Source organism: Notolabrus celidotus, chromosome 17 (assembly GCF_009762535.1).
Source record: "Notolabrus celidotus isolate fNotCel1 chromosome 17, fNotCel1.pri, whole genome shotgun sequence".
Lineage (NCBI taxonomy): Eukaryota > Metazoa > Chordata > Actinopteri > Labriformes > Labridae > Notolabrus > Notolabrus celidotus.
This window is the reverse complement of record NC_048288.1, coordinates 458,765-477,691: the sequence shown is the minus strand read 5'-3', so window position 1 is coordinate 477,691 and position 18,927 is coordinate 458,765. Positions and strand designations below refer to the sequence as shown.

General features: G+C 42.5%; 1 protein-coding gene across 1 annotated transcript in view; it reads right to left on the bottom strand.

Annotated features, from left to right (window-relative positions):
* Nucleotides 1-3,636: 3,636 nt before the first annotated feature.
* Nucleotides 3,637-18,927, bottom strand: part of LOC117828659 (zinc finger and BTB domain-containing protein 47-like) — a 53,070-nt gene continuing 37,779 nt past the window's right edge. The window contains exons 2-6 of the mRNA XM_034705853.1: nucleotides 16,658-18,007; nucleotides 13,047-13,194; nucleotides 9,547-9,662; nucleotides 6,083-6,227; nucleotides 3,637-4,105 (exon numbers count right to left, since the gene is read on the bottom strand). Of these exons, the coding sequence (XP_034561744.1) occupies nucleotides 3,675-4,105; nucleotides 6,083-6,227; nucleotides 9,547-9,662; nucleotides 13,047-13,194; nucleotides 16,658-18,007 (2,190 nt within the window). The 3' untranslated portion in view covers nucleotides 3,637-3,674. The remainder of the gene's footprint in view (nucleotides 4,106-6,082; nucleotides 6,228-9,546; nucleotides 9,663-13,046; nucleotides 13,195-16,657; nucleotides 18,008-18,927) is intronic.

Sequence of the window (18,927 nt, the reverse complement as noted above, 5' to 3'; positions counted from 1 at the left end):
TGGAACACTACATGTGTAATAAAGTGTGCAGAGGGGGTTAAACAAAGGCTGGTTTTGCTTTAACATCACATTTTTATCATTTACTGACAAGTTGGACGAATTATTCCTTAAAAAAATCTCCTACTCAGCAGTGTCCCCTACCTCCAACATGACTTATTATATTCATTTTGATTCATCATTACAGCAACTGATCAACACTTCACCTGTCTGAGAGCAGACAGAGACTCTGATGTTGTATTTCACTGGTTCCCAATAAGGGTTAGGGTTAGGCAGATACTGTTCACCTTATTTTTACAGGCTCTGGACTATCAGCTGATCCCCTGCAGAGGACTCCTCTCTTCAGACACTGCATTTCTGTTTTTTCCTGTATTCTAGTGCTGCAGAAATAAACACATAACAATCAAAATTCACACGCCATCAGCAGATTTTAATCTAAATAACTGCAATCCGCGTCACACCATGATGGCTGAACTGGAGGATAAAGTGCTCACAACTATCCATATCTTTCCTTTCTTAACGTGGCAGCTGGTTTCTCTCAGCACGACCACAGTCGCATGTTTAAACCCTTCCGTAAGATCAAATTCTTGAGACCAAGAACTGGTCTTTCTTAGTGATTAGAGGACAAATCAATCAGAATCAGCCAAAGCTGGAAGTGCCACAAAGTCATACTCCTCACAGCTGAGTTTCCCTCTGTGTCCACATGTGACACAACAGACGTACATTTACACCAGGAAACAGAAACACAGGTCAGCCCTGCCACCCCGATCAAACCAATACAAACAATACAAACAATGACTGCTCATCAATCAATCAATCTTGATTTATATAGCCCTAAATCACATTAATTCTTACTCTTCTTCTTTGTTAACTCATCACACAACATGAACAAATACTTATTCAAACATCAAACCTTTGGGTTCAGACTTTCTGGAAATGTTGAAACTTGTGGAAGTTTTTCAGGACTCATCTCTGCTGCCTATTCCTCTCCTCATATCTACTTTCCCCGTTATCGGCTAGCGTGGCAATCAAAGTGCATTAATCAGTAGTATTGACTACTATCTCCCCTCCTTTACCATCACCACAAACACTAAACATTCACTTGGCTCCTTAGATAAGGCAGGTACACAGACTCTAACCACAGTATCTCAGGCTACTGCTTCTCTACACAGTAAAGAGGGAAAGTACATTTAATAAGCATGTAGGCTAATTTCCAACAAGGCCTGTCTCTTTATTTAGACCTCTTACAGAGTGCAGTTTACTAAAGTGCCACAAGAGAGCATCAGTCCTGTGTTTGTGACAAACACAGGCTGCCTTCAGTTTGCTCTCTGCCAACCCTCCACCAAAGACCCGGTCTAATCTCAGGTGGATCTTCATTTTGAGGAGTTTCATCTACAAACTGCTCAAAGCGTTTAATTGTAGCTCCTCTCTGGCACCGCAGGTAAATCTGATTAATACTCAACAATTTAACAGCTTTTGACTTTTCATTTAAAGGGCAGTTTCAAACTGGACCCTGTACAAATGCAGCAAAACAAAACAAAGCGTGTGTTAGACACATGAACAATAAAAGATTAGTACCAATATCAAATATCATCTCGCGTGGCCCGAACCATTCCACCATGTTTGACTACACTAAAGGTGCTTAAATCTGTCGTAAATAGAAGACTGAACAGCTGATTACATTTACAAAAGCTTATCCACAAATTCCAACTTCCGGTAGTACCAGCCATGACACATAGGGGGCAACATTCAGCTGACGCTCCAAATGTAAACATGAGGAAGTAATCACAAGGAAGAAACACATCTGAACAATATTTACAGGTTAATGCGACACGACAAGTTGGCTCTGTAGATACTGTGAGCAGGAAGAGCTCCAATAGTGCACCACGACTCTTTTTGGATTATCAATCGATTGAAACATTGAGTATAACGACTGCTTCATAAACTCTCTGTTTATAAAGTTACAGCAAGCTGCAGCTTAGCCTAGCTTAGCAATAAGACTGGACACAGGGAGTTAGCCTAGCTTAATTAGCAAAGATCTGCTTACCTAAACTCATAAGGATAACATATTAACAGATCAGAAGCATAATGCTAACAAACTCCAGCTATCTGTAAAGTTAGCTACCATGTTAATCATGTTTTATACACAAGACAAAGCCAGGCTAGCTGTTCCCCTCAGGTTTCAGTCTTTGTGCTATGCTAGGCTAACCAGCTGCTGGCTAACGATGCATTCTTGAGTTGTTCTGATCCAACCCCAGCCAACAAACAAATCAAACGTGTTTCCCGAAATGTTCCTTTAAGGGAAGACCTTTTCAAGACAAACCCGTGACTACACCATGACTTTGTTCAGAAGTAAACGCAGAGATTGAAATGTGAGTCATTTTAGATACTGAAGGTGCAGACCTTCATCCATCAATCAATCAATCAATCAATCAATCTTTATTTATAAAGCGCCAAATCACAACAAATGTTCTCAGACTCTTTCCAAACAGAGCAGGTCTAGACCCTCCTCTATGTTAGTTTATCTGCTTCCTAACAGCGAGCAGCCCTTAGAGTAATCCCTTTCAGCGCTCCATCAGAGATTTAAGCATCAGAATATAATCATTATATTCACCATACATCCTGAAGAGATGTGCACATATAATGATCTATGTAAGCAGGGTTTTTTTATATAACCGATTGCTCTTCATATTTCGGCAACTAATGACACAGATCAAGTTTAGTTGGCTGTAGAACATTAAGCCTAGAAATAAACTGTCAGAGTACATTAGATTTACTAAGTCACAGAAAAATGAGATATTTTGTCAAAGTCAATCTGCAGGAACGGAGCGTGTTTGCTTAATGTAAGCAAGAAACGCAGGGCAACAAATAAGTCCATCTCCTGAACGGGGGAAGCTCAAGCATGGATCTAAAGATCCTCGTCTTCTCTGCCTCAAGTCTCAAACACACAGACGAACAAAACCACCACACAGAAATGCACAGCTGCATCAATCCACATGTCGCCACTTCTCTTCTGTCCTTACAAATTGACATAACGTGCCATGAATTACACACAGTTACAACTATAAAATGAAGACGAGTAGGAGTACACTTTAAATATCATTAGAGTTAAATGTAAGGTGCAGGATTGATTATAAATGCTGTTTAACATTTTCTAACTAGAGCAGGTGAGCTTACAGGATTTGGTTATTGGCAATGCCATTTACATGTATATGCTCAAAGACAAATCAGCATTTGGTTATTGCTGGGTCCTACCAGAACCACTCGCTACATCTTGGCAGAAAGCAATCAAAAATAAAATATTTTTCCTTATTGTGTGGTTTCCAATCTGCTTCTGCCCACTGCATGGAGGAACCGGTGCTACAATCGATGCATTGTGCAGGCTGTGGAGAAATGTGTGTGCGCTGGGGAAGTAATGAAACCAGAACAGAGTTGTGAAATCATGGTGGTGAAAACATGTCCTACTGGACTCTGAGGTTTTCTATTGTATTGAACAGAGTAAAAAATAACCGTTTCATTTAGTGGAAGGTGTATGAGGGTTTGTTTGACCTTCAGTGGCCTTCAGTCAGCGTGTCCTCTCAGTTTAAATGTCACTGAGGTGTATCAGAGTCCTCTTAAAAAGCTCTAAGAAAAACAAAACAAGGTAACAAAAGTGCTTTAGATGCTACAGGGAGTTGTTAGTTGTTGGAGTTCATCCTACCGGCAGAGAACAGGGGGGGCGGTGGGGGTAAATGAGGGGTTGGAGGCAGCCCCCCCATGGGGTGCAGCAGGGGGAGAGACAGCTGGGTGCCATGGAGAGGGTGTGGACTGGAGGCAGCCGTGGGCGTGGTCACAGACGTGGCAGGGAGGGCCGTGCCGAGCTGCACAGGACCAGAAGAGTCCACAGCAGGTGAGCCCAGAGGAAGGTCCATGCCGTCGGTGACCATGGGGTTGCTGACGCGGAAGCATTTCTCCCTGTGGGCCTTGAGCATGTTGGAGAAGCGGAAGCGTTGGCCGCACACCTCGCAGGGGTACGGCTTCTCCCCGGTGTGGGTGCGGCGGTGGCGCTTCATGTTGGGCCGGCTCGTGAAGCTCTTCCCGCAGATCTCACAGATGTACGGCTTCTCTCCTGCACAGAGAGAAAAGTCACTGCTTCATCGTCTGCTGAGCATTCCTCCAAACTCAAAGCTCCTGTCACAAACTTCTGCTCTGGGTTGTTTTGGTACCTTTTCTATACAAAGCAGTAGCTCTTATGTCTTTGCTGATTTTGTCCTGTACATGTGTATTATATTTTAACAGGCACATGAATCAGTCAGTGTTAATATCTGCTGTGGAAATGTATGAGAGGCTGTTTCTTCTGTGGGTTTTAAAATACACCTACCCCGACATTCAACTAACAATCAAATCAACTTTATTTATCTGGCACTTTACACACAACAACAGCAACAGCTATTATCATTATCATCATTGTCCTATGCTGATGGTCTCATTTGCTTTTTTAGTGTAAACAGAAACATCACTTTCTAGGGATGTAAGGATACACCCAACCAACGATTCGATTCCAATCTCAATTTTTGATTCATGATACGACTCACTCACCATTCTCTAACGATTTTCAAGAAAACTGGATTGAACTCAAAATATAAATAACCATTATTTTATTTCAATTCTCAGATATGGACAGTTGGGATATATATTTGTTCTCTTATATTTCTTTGTAAACAAAGTCATGCTTTTTCATTTTGAAGGTGTGTTGTAACTCAAATAAAACCACTGCACACTTTTTTTCAGCACCTTGTAAAAAAACTAAAATCACTGTACAAAAATACCTTGATGGAAAATTTCAGAACAATTCTAGAGAAATGGAAAGTGAACGATTCCCAAATGAAAGTATTAAATATTAAAACAAATAAGGTCAATCTCTTTAAATTAGAGATGTAAATTTCAAGTATTCTCCATGATCGATCTTTGGAAATGTTAACGATCAATTATCATTTAATCATTAAAAAAACATTTTCCATGTCAGAAATAATGACAAATGTGTTTTTCCCCCTAAATCAAATGTTCCTTCCTGACACAGTGTATATTACTGACAGTATTAAACAGCTACAGATCATATTGAGGTGTTCAACATGTTAACACACTGAATATCAACGTGAGGAGCAGGCTTATAAATAATCTCTGTGGATGCATGGTCATAGAGAAGTGTTTAGTTTTAGTGACATGATTCAAATGTTTGTGAAACCCCAAGGACACACAGAATAGTAAATGAATAGTGGAATCATCTACCAGTCAGGGTCCGGGAGGCAGACACCCTCTCTACTTTTAAGACTAGGCTTCAAACTTTCCTTTTTGATAAAGCTTATAGTTAGAGCTGGATCAGGCTTGGACCAGATCTTAGTTATGCTGCTATAGGCTTAGACTGCCAGGGGAACTGACACACTGGCATACTGACTCTCCCTGTCCCATTAAAGTTACTAACCAAGTTACTGACTTTTCTGGAGTCCCTGAGCTCCCTTGTCTCGTAGGTTCCTCTGAGCTGCCGTAGACGTCCTCCTGCTGTGGACGTTCCGGACTCCAGCTGATACGGACGTGCTGGACTCCAGCGGCAACAGTTACTACTCGTCTCATCACTATCACCGCTCCCTCTCTCTCTTATTCTCCTCTATCCCTCTTTCCAGACCCAACTCGGTGGAGGCAGATGGCTGTCTAACATGAGTCTGGTTCTGCTCGAGGTTTCTGCCTGTTAAAGGAAGTTTGTCCTCTCTGCTGTAACTAGCTAAATACTGTGAGGTGCAATGTTCATGATGGATTAAGGTGGGGTCAGACTGAGTCTTATCCTGTCTTGGTGTTGGGTCTCTGTTCATAATTTGACATAGAGTGGTCTAGACCTGCTCTGTTTGTAAAAGAGTCTTGAGATAACTTCTGTTGTGATTTGGCGCTATACAAATAAAGATTGATTGATTGATTGATTGATAGTACCAGTATCTTTGCGGCTGATGTCATGTTAATGATATGTCAGAGGTTTATCTCTTTCATGCCCCTCGTTGGCAGAGAAAGATCCAGCATAACTCACTTTAAAAAGACAGAGCACATAGTGCCTCACCTGTGTGTGTCTTCATGTGTTCATCAAAGTACTGCTTCATGTTGAAGTCCTTCCCACACCACTGACACATGAACTGCTTGTGTCCGATGTGGATGCTCATGTGGGACCGCAGCTGGTATTTGTACTGGAAGCGCTCACTGCAGTTCTGAAACAGCAAACAGAGGACGTTTTTACACGGAGTCCAAGCAATCATGCTGAGGAGGTCACAAAAAGAGGGCTGAGTTTGACTCCTTCTTTCTAAATGTATCCATGAAAGTAAAAAAAGATCTGTTTCTCTCTCTCTTGGGGCATCTCTGATTCTCCTTAGCCCTGAGACAGTGTGTCTGTAAAACACATTGTGACAAATATTCATAATAAATCAGCAACAAGAACCTCAAGTGAAATACAAACTGTTTTATGGGGAGGGCAACTGAACTCATGCAATGGGTAATATGAGAGTTTGTCAGATTTTACGAGAATCAAAATGAAAGAACATTTCAGAGTCTAGCACACAGGAAAAGTTTGACATGTTGATGAAAGACATTGAGAGAGTTGACACCACAGTGATGTGTGTGTGTGGTAAACATGAAGCTACAGGGCCAGGCCTACTGATCCCCCTGGTTTCTCAATTTCATGCTGAGCCAATCCAACCTCTCCAGGAAAGAGAGAGGGTTCATTTTCAACTATTCTTTTAAGAGTCCTCAACCACATTATCCCACTCCACAGCACATCCAGAAAGAGACTCAGTGCAGTGTCAGTACGGGGTTCCTTTAGCATGAAGATAGTGTAACTAGGTTAAAATAGTATCTCCTTTTAAATGTATGGAACGTCACCAAACCCTGATCAAAAACGTGATTAATACTGAAAAACATTCATTTTATGATGTCTTGACTGCATGTTACAGAGGCTGTATCTTACAGAGACTGCATGTTACAGAGACTGCATGTTACAGAGACTGTATGTTACAGAGACTGTATGTTACAGAGACTGTATGTTACAGAGGCTGTATGTTACAGAGGCTGTATCTTACAGAGACTGCATGTTACAGAGACTGTATGTTACAGAGACTGCATGTTACAGAGGCTGTATCTTACAGAGACTGCATGTTACAGAGACTGCATGTTACAGAGACTGCATGTTACAGAGGCTGTATCTTACAGAGATACTGTATGTTACAGAGACTGCATGTTACAGAGACTGCATGTTACAGAGGATGTATCTTACAGAGACTGTATGTTACAGAGACTGTATGTTACAGAGACTGCATGTTACAGAGACTGTATGTCACAGAGACTGTATGTTACCGAGAGACTGTATGTTACAGAGACTGTATGTTACCGAGAGACTGTATGTTACAGAGACTGTATGTTACAGAGACTGTATGTTACAGAGAAACTGTATGTTACAGAGACTGTATGTTACAGAGACTGTATGTTACAGAGACTGCATGTTACAGAGACTGTATGTTACAGAGACTGCACGATACAGAGACTGCATGTTACAGAGACTGTATGTTACAGAGACTGTATGTTACAGAGACTGTATGTTACCGAGAGACTGTATGTTACAGAGACTGCATGTTACAGAGACTGTATGTTACAGAGACTGTATGTTACAGAGAGACTGTATGTTACAGAGACTGCATGTTACAGAGACTGTATGTTACAGAGACTGTATGTTACAGAGACAGCATGTTATAGAGACTGCATGTTACATAGACTGTATGTTACAGAGAGACTGTATGTTACAGAGACTGTATGTTACAGAGACTGCATGTTACAGAGACTGTATGTTCAGAGGCTGTATGTTACAGAGACTGTATGTTACAAAGACTGTATGTTACAGAGACTGCATGTTACATAGACTGTATGTTACAGAGACTGCATGTTACATAGACTGTATGTTACAGAGACTGCATGTTACAGAAACTGTATGTTACATAGAGACTGCATGTTACAGAGACTGTATGTTACAGAGACTGCATGTTACAGAAACTGTATGTTACATAGAGACTGTATGTTACAGAGACTGTATGTTACAGAGACTGCATGTTACATAGACTGTATGTTACAGAGACTGCATGTTACATAGACTGTATGTTACAGAGACTGCATGTTACAGAAACTGTATGTTACATAGAGACTGCATGTTACAGAGACTGTATGTTACAGAGACTGCATGTTACAGAAACTGTATGTTACATAGAGACTGTATGTTACAGAGAGTGATTTCTTTGGCCTTGTACAGGAAGTCAGCAAGATCCAAATTAAAGAAGCATCAGCCGCAGTTGTGGTCCGTGTCCTTCCTTCCATCAACGCTACCCCAGAACAGTTAGTAGCGGATGCGCACACAGCAAGGTTTAGAACTGCAGCAGTACAGGCACACCCATTACATAGCTTAATTACATTTTAACGTTAAAGATTTAATTTAATCTGTTTGAGTCGTAAAAATATGGACGACATGATATCACCCAATAAGTGAAGCCAAAACACTAAGAGCTCCCTCTACTGACTGGCTGTAGTATCAACCACGCCTGCTCCGCATGACAGGGGTCAAACTTTAAAATCAAATGCCATTGTCTCTCTAGGGATGTAAATTTGAAGTATTTTCTGTGATCGATCTTTGGAAATGTTAATGATCAATTATTGATTAATCATTAAAAAAATGTGAAAGTATACACAATGTATATAACTGACAGTGTTGAATATCTACGGATCGTATTGAGGTGTTCAAAATGTTAAACACGCTGAATATCAACGTGTGGAGCAACACCTTCAGTCAGCTGATTCTGAAACATGCTTTAAACTTCAAACACCTCCCTGATAGCTGAACCAAATATGAGACCACATGATGTTTGTTCCACCTGATAGAAAATCCAACAAAAAAATGTGTTCAGGTAAGTTGTTAATAATCAATTAATCCCTACTCCATTAATTGTTGACATCCCTAATTCTCTTGTATCATGTCCAAATAATCGTTCTACTGAAACGTTTCAGTTTAATGAGTTATTTGACTTGAATGTGTGTTTTGGTTACTGAAGAGGCAGGAGCCAATCACATCTGAGCAGACTGTCACGGAGAGGTATTTTGGCATCACTTTTGTACAGTGGGAGGAGGTAGAATCACATTGACCATCATAAACAGCCAATAGTTTGAATCAGTTCTGAATCCAACATACCTTCATCTATGTATTTATTTTGAAGTTATATATTTTAAGTTTTCACCTTTATTTGATAGGACAGCTGAAGAGAGACAGGACATGTGGGGAGCAGAGAGTGGGGGAAGACATGCAGCAAATGGTCAAGGCCAGAGTCGAACCTGCGACCGCTGCGATGAGGACTTCAGCGTCTGTATATGGGGCACGCACTTAAACCATCAGAGCCCCAAGTGGAACAGACTCAGTGAACGTACGTAGGGATGAGTCCCTGCAGGACTAAAACTCCTCACATGAGAAAGATGAGAGCAGTGAATAAAAGGAGCTCAAACCTCACACTTGAAGGGTTTCTCTCCCGAGTGCTGCAGAGAGTGAACTTTCAGGGACATGCTCCGCTTGAACGACTTCCCACACGTCTCACAGGTGAACGGCATGTCCTTGGTATGGGCTGCACACACACACACACACACACACACACACACACACACACACACACACACACACACACACACACACACACACACACACACACACACACACACACACACAAACACACAAACACACACACACACACACACACACACAGAGCAAGAAAATTGGATTTAATACTGACCCATTCATTATAAAATAAAAAGTACAAATAAGTGAACAGCTACCCTACAAAGGCACTTAAAGGGATATCTCAGTTTTTTTGAAGGAATTGTAGGGGCCACAATGGATGCTGCACAGCTCATCCCCTATATTGAGAACCTGCCGAGAGAAATGGAACCCAAGTGGCTACGGTTTCTGCAGACGGGGTCATTTCTGCCACGTGATTCAGCGAATTTTGAAAGACTCTGACCAGAGCACTCACTTCTGTTTAGGTGTACGCTCCACTTGGATTTTTTTCAGCATTTCAATTTGCCGCCAGAAAGTCTGTTAATTTTTGCATCATTTGCAGACACAACACAGACGTGCTCCCCTGCCTGCAGCGCACTGATCAGCTGTTCAGGTCTACAGCTTCAAAGAGACAAAAATACAACTAAACCTAAAACTGAGGGATTCTGACAGAGACGATGTCATGTCGTTTACTGTGGACGCACGTGGTCAACTTTATGAGCCGGAGTTTACAGAGGAAAAGATGATTCAATGCACCGGAGGAAAAAACTGAGAATTTTCTGAGCTAAACTGGAGAGCAGGAGAGGGCCCGAATTACCTGGTGGTGCAGGTGTGTAAACTGTGAGCTAATGCCAATAAACCGGGAAAACTACTTGCTGTCACGAGTAATACCTGGTAACAACAGTACTTCTGGACTTTTAGGATTAAGATAAACCAGCCGATCAAACAGGGCTGCAGTCTGCAATGCTCACCAACCAGAGTCCACTGTTGTACTGGATGCAGATGTTTGTTTCTGACTTTCTTCAATGTTCAGGAGTTAAATCAGAAAACCAGAAAAGCGGAATGCAAGTTCGTCTTCAGGGTAAGTGTTCGGCTATCACTTTTTTTTTATTGCACAGTGACACAACCCATGATCTGCACCACATGTTTACGTGATGTAAATAAACTGTGTGAGCTGCTGAAGGGGAAGACTGAGCGGAGATAACAAACTCTAAAGACGTCACTGTGTCCGCCAGGTGATCTTAGGTATTTCCTGCTTCACATGATGCAAAACTGAGACGCAAAAATGTCAAAAATTGACACTATATCAGTGATGTACATTATAGATCCGATAGCTGATCAATGCCCTGCAGGTGGAAGAGCAAGTCTGTGTTGCGCCCGCAAATAGTGCGAAAACGAATGGTTTTTCTGGCGGCAAAGTCAAGTGCTGAATATAATCCCAGTGGAACGTACACCTAAACAGAAGTGAATGCTCGGGTCGGAATCTTTCAAAATTCGCTAAATATCGAGGCAGAAATGACCCCAGGAGCTGAGCAACATCCGTTCTGTCTAGTAAAATTACTACAGTAGTGATATAAAACACATACAACCATACTTCAAAAAACCTGAAATGTCCCTTTAAGGGTGCTTTTATTGTGCAAATACGATGCTAAGAACTTAGCAAAGATACATGATTCCTCCTTTCACAGCTGAGAAGAAGAATGATGCTTGTCTTGGATGCTTACAGTGGATATCAAAAGTCTCCACCCCCCTGTTAAAATGCCAGGTTTTGTGATGTAAAAAAAGGAGACCAAGATAAATCATGTCAGAACTTTTTCCACCTTTAATGTGACCTATAACATGAACAATTCAACTGAAAACAAAATTAAAATCTTTTAGGGGGAAGAATAAAAACTAAAAACTAAAATAATGTGGTCACATAAGTGTACACACCCTCTTATAACTGGGGATGTGGCTGTGTTCAGAATGAACCAATCACATTCAAACTCATGATAAATAGTAGTCAGTATACACCTGTCATAATTTAAAGTGACTTTGATTAATCCCAATAAAGATCAGCTGTTCTAGGAGGAGTTTCATCACATGTCCTCAGTTTCATCTCACAGCAAAAGCCATGGTCCACAGAGAGCTTCCAAAGCATCAGAGGGATCTCATTGTTGAAAGGTATTAGTCAGGAGAAGGGTACAAACATGTTCCAAGGCATTAGATATACCATGGACCACAGTGAAGACAGTCATCATCAAGTGGAGAAAATATGGAACAATAATGACATTACCAAGAACTGGACATCCCTCCAAAACTGATGAAAAGACCAGAAGAAAACTGGTCAGGGAGGCTTCCAAGAGGTCTACATCAACATTAAAGGAGCTGCAGGGTTTTCTGACTAGTACTGTCTGTGTACTACATGTGACAACAACTCTCCTACTCTTCATATGTTTCAGTTATGGGTAGGGTGGCAAGACGGAAGACTTTTCTTATGAAGAAAAACATCCAAGCCCGGCAACATGTTTCAAAAACATACATGAAGTCTCCCAGAAGCATCAAATGTTTTATGGTCTGATGAAACCAAGGTTGAACTTTTTGGTCATAATTCCAAAAGGTATGTTTGTCATAAAAACAACACTGCACATCACATAAAGAACACCAGACCCACAGAGAAGCATGGTGGGGGCAGCATCATGCTTTGGGTCTGTTTTTCTTCAGCTGGAACCAGGGCCTTAGTCAAGGTGGAGGGAAGTATGAACAGTTACAAACACCAGTCAGTTTAACACAAAACCTCCAGGCCTCCGTTAGAGAGATGAAGATGAAGAGGAATTTCACCTTTCAACACGACAACAAACCAAAGCATACATCCAAATCAACAACAGCATGGCTTCACCAGAAGTAGATTAAAGTTTTGGAATGGCCCAGCCAGAGTCCAGACATGAATCCAGTTGAATATCTGTGGGGTGGTCTGAAGAGGGCTGTGCACAGGAGATGTCCTCACTATCTGATGGATTTGGAGCTTTTTTGTAAAGAAGAATGGGAAAATATCACCACGTCAAGATGTGCCATGCTTACAGACTCCTACAAAAGAAACAGTGCTGTAATAAAATCAAAAGGTGATTAGTTAAAGAGTGTGTACACTTATGTAACCACATTATTTTTTGTTTTTATTTTTTATTCTTCCCCCTAAAAGATTTTAATTTCTTTTCAGTTGAATTGATCATGTATAGGTCACATTAAAGGTGGAAAAAGTTCTGACATGATTTATCTTGGTGTCATTTGTATACATCACAAAACCTGACATTTTAACAGGGGGGTGGAGACTTTTGAGATCCACTGTATGTCCTAAAAAGTAGAAGAGGAAAGCAACTCCCAAAACATATCCTGCTCAAAAATCAGAGTGTTAAAGGAACATTAACAAACAGGAACAAAGCAGCCAATTAGGACCATGTATTTCACTGCCACTCACCAACCATATGCTTCCTGACGTGAGCCATTGTGTAAAACTTCTTCTCACAGATCTCACAGGAGAACTTCTTTTCAGCGTAGCCATGGACGATCTTGTTGTGCTCATGCAGAGACCACAGCTTCTTGAAGGCCTTTCCGCATGTTACACACTGTGACAAAATAAAACAGGAAGCAGAGATCTGGTTCTAACTGGAGCTTTTTGGATCTGAGATATTAAGAAGACCATTATCAGAAACAGCCTTTGCAAACACAATCCAGGTGTGTGAGCTTACACAGACACTTGAGCATGCACTGTGGCAAGAAAGCAACTAGAGTCAGAAGATTAAAGCAGCCAATGATCTTCAGACCCAGCAGGAGTCCAGCTGCTCACTGTGGAGGGACTGTGATAGAGGGTTTGATTGATTAGGAGTCTGCTGAAACAAGAATATTCACATGATCTAAAAAATAGTCACCAATCATTTCATAACTATGATGGATATTATTGCAAAACAACTAAAAGAAGTTTAAATTCCTGTTTTATTTCAATAATAACCCTCCTAAGTTTGTGTACTTTAGGTTTTTAGACCTGACTGACATTTCCTTAAACCGTGCTTTGTAGGTGATGGATGATTAACACACACAATGATATACACCTTTCCCTCAAACATGCAGATTAAAGATGTGGTATTGTGTTTGCAGAGCTTTGTGTGGAGATGATTCTATGATCGGGAGAGTTGGAGTGTCTTTCTGTAGCCTCGGACACTAGACTGAGGGTAGAGAATTTCATCACCTGACAATAATCTCGTGAAACTAAATGCAGTGAGCTCTGACTTAGTTTAACGTTTGGTCTACAGCTGATGAAGTAAACACACTGCTGTAAGTTCTTCACTACCTGAACAAGCCTGCCATGAATATACCTGGGCTAGCTATAAAGCTAGCTAGCTTGTTCCGCTTTATGTTTCATGTGGTTCTGGACTGTTTACACTACCTGTCATTTTAATATCCCTGGTTTCTACATGGTCTCATTTAAGTGAGAGAGAAACACACAGCTAAGAAGCATATGACTTAAAGCTCTTAAAGGTGACATATCATGCAAAATTGACTTTTTAATGGTTCTTTACCTGAAATATGTTTCCCTGGCATGTCTACAAACCCCCCGAGAATGAAAAAAATCCATTCTGCCCCTGTTCTGATTTCTCCACCTTTCTGTAAATGTGTGTGAAACGAGCCGTTTCAGACTTCAGTGTTTTTGTTACGTCACAACAATATCCGGTCTGTCACGGAGTCAGAGCTCGGAGCTTGTTCAGCCCATAGACTGTATAAAATACAACTCAACCCCTCCTCTGTTTTTCATTCCCTGCACAAATGTGTGCTAACAAGGAGCTTAGGAGGGAGGCATGCTAGTTGTAGGCTGTCTTAATAAACACAAAGGTCGGTTTTACTCCCCACGTCTGCAGATTTGAAGATCTAGTGGATGATTTTTATTTGTCATGGATAAGTGCTAGCACTAATTAGCATAGCCACATAGCTATATGTTCAAAGCTGTAGCTGTAGCTGTAGCTGTAGCTGTAGCTGTAGCTGTAGCTGTAGCTGTAGCTGTAGCTGTAGCTGTAGCTGTGTACCAAGACACACGTCTACATACTGACAAATAAAACAACAAGAAACACTAAATCTGTGACCAATCCTTCAGAAAGGTCCTGCTGCCTTTCTGGTAGAGGTCGGTTTTACTCCCCACGTCTGCAGATTTGAAGATCTAGTGGATGATTTTTATTTATCATGAATAAGTGCTAGCGCTAGTTAGCATAGCCACATAGCTACATGTTCGTAGCTGTGTACCAAGACACACGTCTACATACTGATAAATAAACCAACAAGAAACACTAAATCTATGACCAATGGTTCAGAAAGGTCCTGCTACAGGCGCCTCTCCGTCAGGATCAGATTCTGGATCAGATTCAGAGGGTTGAAGTAACGCGATCTCTGAGCAGCCGTGTATATTCAGCCAACATGTAAACATTAGATCAACGTGCTGGAGAGCCGAGGCACATCCACTTCCTGAGGGGGCGTGGTCAGAGGGAAAACAGAGTGTTCTGAGGAGGACTGAAGAAGAGGGCTTTTCAGGCAGGCCAAAATCTGATTTCAAAGTGTTTTTTTGAGCATAAACTTTAAAGACATGTTTTGGGGACCTCTTAGATCAATATATATTGATGAAAAAAGCGTGATATGTCCCCTTTAATGATCAAACACCTTCATATCTTAAAGAGCTCATAGTGCCCTATTACCCCTCTAGAACACTACACTCCCAACATGCAGGCCTGCTGGTCCTACCTAAAGTCTCTAAAAGTAGTATCAGAATCAGAATCAGCTTTATTGGCCAGGTATGCTTGAACACACAAGGAATTTGACTTGGTAAACTGTGCTCTCTTTGTACAAGGCATAAGAAGAGAGCGCAGTACCAGGGCGACCGTCAGTGGCGCCATCTTGGAACAATGGGAGGTAGAACCTTCAGTTATCAGGCCCCTCTCCTTTGGAATCATCTATTAGTCAGGGTCCGGGAGGCAGACACCCTCTCTACTTTTAAGAGTAGGCTTCAAACTTTCCTTTTTGATAAAGCTTATAGTTAGAGCTGGATCAGGCTTGGACCAGCTCTTAGTTATGCTGCTATAGACTTAGACTGCCGGGGGAACTGACACACTGACACACTGGGATTCTATCTCCCCCCCTTGCCCCCAACCCCCTCATCTCTTACTTTAACTCTCCCTGTCCCATTAAAGTTACTAACCATAGACCTTTCTGGAGTCCCTGAGCTCCCTTGTCTCGTAGGTTCCTCTGAGCTGCCGTAGACGTCCTCCTGCTGTGGACATTCCAGACTCCAGCTGATACGGACAGCTTCTACGACTCGTCTCATCACTATCACCGCTCCCTCTCTCTCTTATTCTCCTCTATCCCTCTTTCCAGACCCAACTCGGTCGAGGCAGATGTCTGTCTAACATGAGTCTGGTTCTGCTCCAGGTTTCTGCCTGTTAAAGGAAGTTTGTCCTCTCTGCTGTAACTAGCTAAATACTGCGATGTGCAATGCTCATGGTGGATTAAGGTGGGGTCAGACTGAGTCTTATCCTGCCTTGGTGTTGGGTCTCTGTTCATAATTTGACATAGAGTGGTCTAGACCTGCTCTGTTTGTAAAAGAGTCTTGAGATAACGTTTGTTGTGATTTGGCGCTATACAAATAAAGATTGATTTATTGATATGGCTAACTAGCTTGTTTGGCTAGCTAGCTGGTTAAGGTAATGCAGTTTAAACCATTTCTCTGTGTCCGAAGAAGTCACACTACAGGAGGGTCAAATGAAAGGTACAACACAGCAGAGGAGCCACATTAACATCCTCCATGTTGAGAGCTCAGGTTTTATAAATGCTTGGAGGTTAGCACTGTCCAGAGGGGTTTTCATTGGTCAACACGTCCTGCAGAGTTTAACTCCACTCAATAACTCTGCTTGGATTAGCCGACCATCAGGAAATAATTTAATTCATTTTTTTACATTAAAAGAGAAATGATTTTGATGCTTTGGAGCCTGAACCTGGACTTTAGAAATGATTGTGTAGTTTTGTATGATGGTTGTGGACCTGGAGTCGTACCTGGATGCTCTTCTCACAGTCGGTCTGTTGATGCAGCAGCAGTTCGCTCTCCAACAGGAAGCGTTTCCCGCAGTTGTTGCAGATCTGCATGCGGTTGTGTGTGACGTTCATGTGTTTTTCCAGGTACCAACGGTTGTTAAACACACGAGGACATTTCTTACACGGGAAATGTTGCTTCTCCTCCAGCCTCACTTTCTGACCCAGCCCCTCAGCATCCAGCGTCCTCTTCCCAGCATGCCGCTGGTTGGCTAACGTGGCTTCTGTGAGCGTCTGTCTCATGGAGGCGGTCGTACCCGCCATGGCGAAGGCTCTGGTGCCCCGGCGAGGCCGATCCAACATGGCCGCCTGCTCCAACCCTGGAATGTTTAGAGTGTTTTCCTCCTCTTCCTCATCTTCCTCTTCTTCATCCTCCTCACTGCTTTGCCCCAGTAGGTTCCCCCTCTTCAGCTCATCATCATCCTCATCTCCCACCGTGTCATCGTTCTCTGCCTCGTTCTCCTCCTCTTCCTGTGAATCTATCTCGTTGTCATGGCAGTGACCAAAGATGGTGGCGGTCTCTGTGGTTGCTGGTTTTCCCTCAGAACCCTTGGACACGTTCAGGGTCTGGTTGTTTAAGTTGACTTCCACAATGATCTGGTCTCTGCTGAAGGAGATGTGACCATCTGTCGTTTTTAACTCTTCTCCGTTACTTTCTACTTTGCACAGAGCAGCCCCGCCCCCTGACCCCTCCTCCTTCTGATAATACTGCTTCTGCTGGGAGGTCAACTTCCCCGCCTCCTCCACCCTTACAGAAAATGGGCTGCCGCCATCCCTCTTGTACACCCTCCCAAGCTCCGCCTCCTGTTTGATCTCTGAGTAAAGCTGATTTGGGGGCATGACTGGGTCAGCGAGCCCCTCGTGACTGGCCATATCAGGACAGGCGGTTCTCAGCGAGTGGCTGCTGATCAGGTCGCGACAGGAGGCTGCGATGTCGCTCATCTGAAGGAGAGTCGCCGCGTTGAGCACGTCCCGAACAGTGCGGCTGCTCACCAGCAGCTTGGAGGTGTAGATGAAGTTCAGGATTTGCTGCAGACCCTGTGAGGTCAGAGCATCTAGTGACAAGTCCACCCGTCGCAGCTGTTTGCTTTGGGCGAACAGAGAGTGGAAGAAAGGACTGTAGGCCGCCAGCACGCCCTTGTGAGCAGGGAAGGTGTTGTGCTGACGCACCAGAACGATGTCGACGTCACACAGGTCGGGCTGGAAGAGGCGCTGCTCGTTCAGCCTGTCCATCAAACAGGTGAAGTGCAGAGCCACATCCTCCACCAGAGAGAACTCAGCAGTGGGGAAGTCTGTGGTCTTCTCCACTATGAGCTGTGGACAGAAAAAGACAGAGGATTGTGTTAGTATAGAAGCGTTAAGAAGGATATTTTATTGTATAGTAGAATGATGAGGAAACGTTTCGGACTATCTGCAACAACCTCATGACCCACTCACTACATGAAATGTCATGTTGACTTTGTTTACAGCTGTGCACATTTGCATTAAAGCCTGTTAGGGGAGCAGCTTTTCAAAACCATCTACACAACAAGTCTTGTTTGGCAGAAGTATCTTTATCTCTGTTCCCTTGGGCAAAAAAAACACTGAAATGATATATAAACCCTAACCCTAACAGTTAAATAATGACTAAATAATAATTCACAGAAAACACAATTTAAAATAGAAAGTAGTTCAACAAAGCGTCTTACATTTCTGAGTCTTTTTCTTTTAATGAAGCCACCAGACATCCTGACCTCCACAAATAAACAAGCATTCTCTTTGTTTGTTTATTTGTTTGTTTGTTTAAATTTGATTATTAGTTCGTGTTTAAAACTAAGTTGGTAGCCGTGGAAAACTAGCATGAATTTGAATGTATCATTTCCTCAGGACTCTGTCTAACCCCTCCCCCCCTCCCCTCGGAGCTCCTCCAAAACGACGCCCCTGCTCACATGCACGAGCGCTGCTGATTCGTGACCATATGATGGTGACTGATTAAAACCGGTCCTCAGCACATGGTTTGTGTTTTGCACTACATCAACTCATGTCTCACTCAGCGGTAAGAAAACACCAAAATATTCTCATAGTGAAAGTTAAAAACACAAACAAACATGAAATGTACGCTCTGCAGGAGGCGGGCAGAACGGCAGGACAGGATTTGATTGGTTTCATCATTTGGCTCCTGATGGCAGTGATTGGTTGGTGTTTTCCCAGGTTTACTCCGGCTGTATATTGCAGCTTTTTTTTAAACCCCTTTT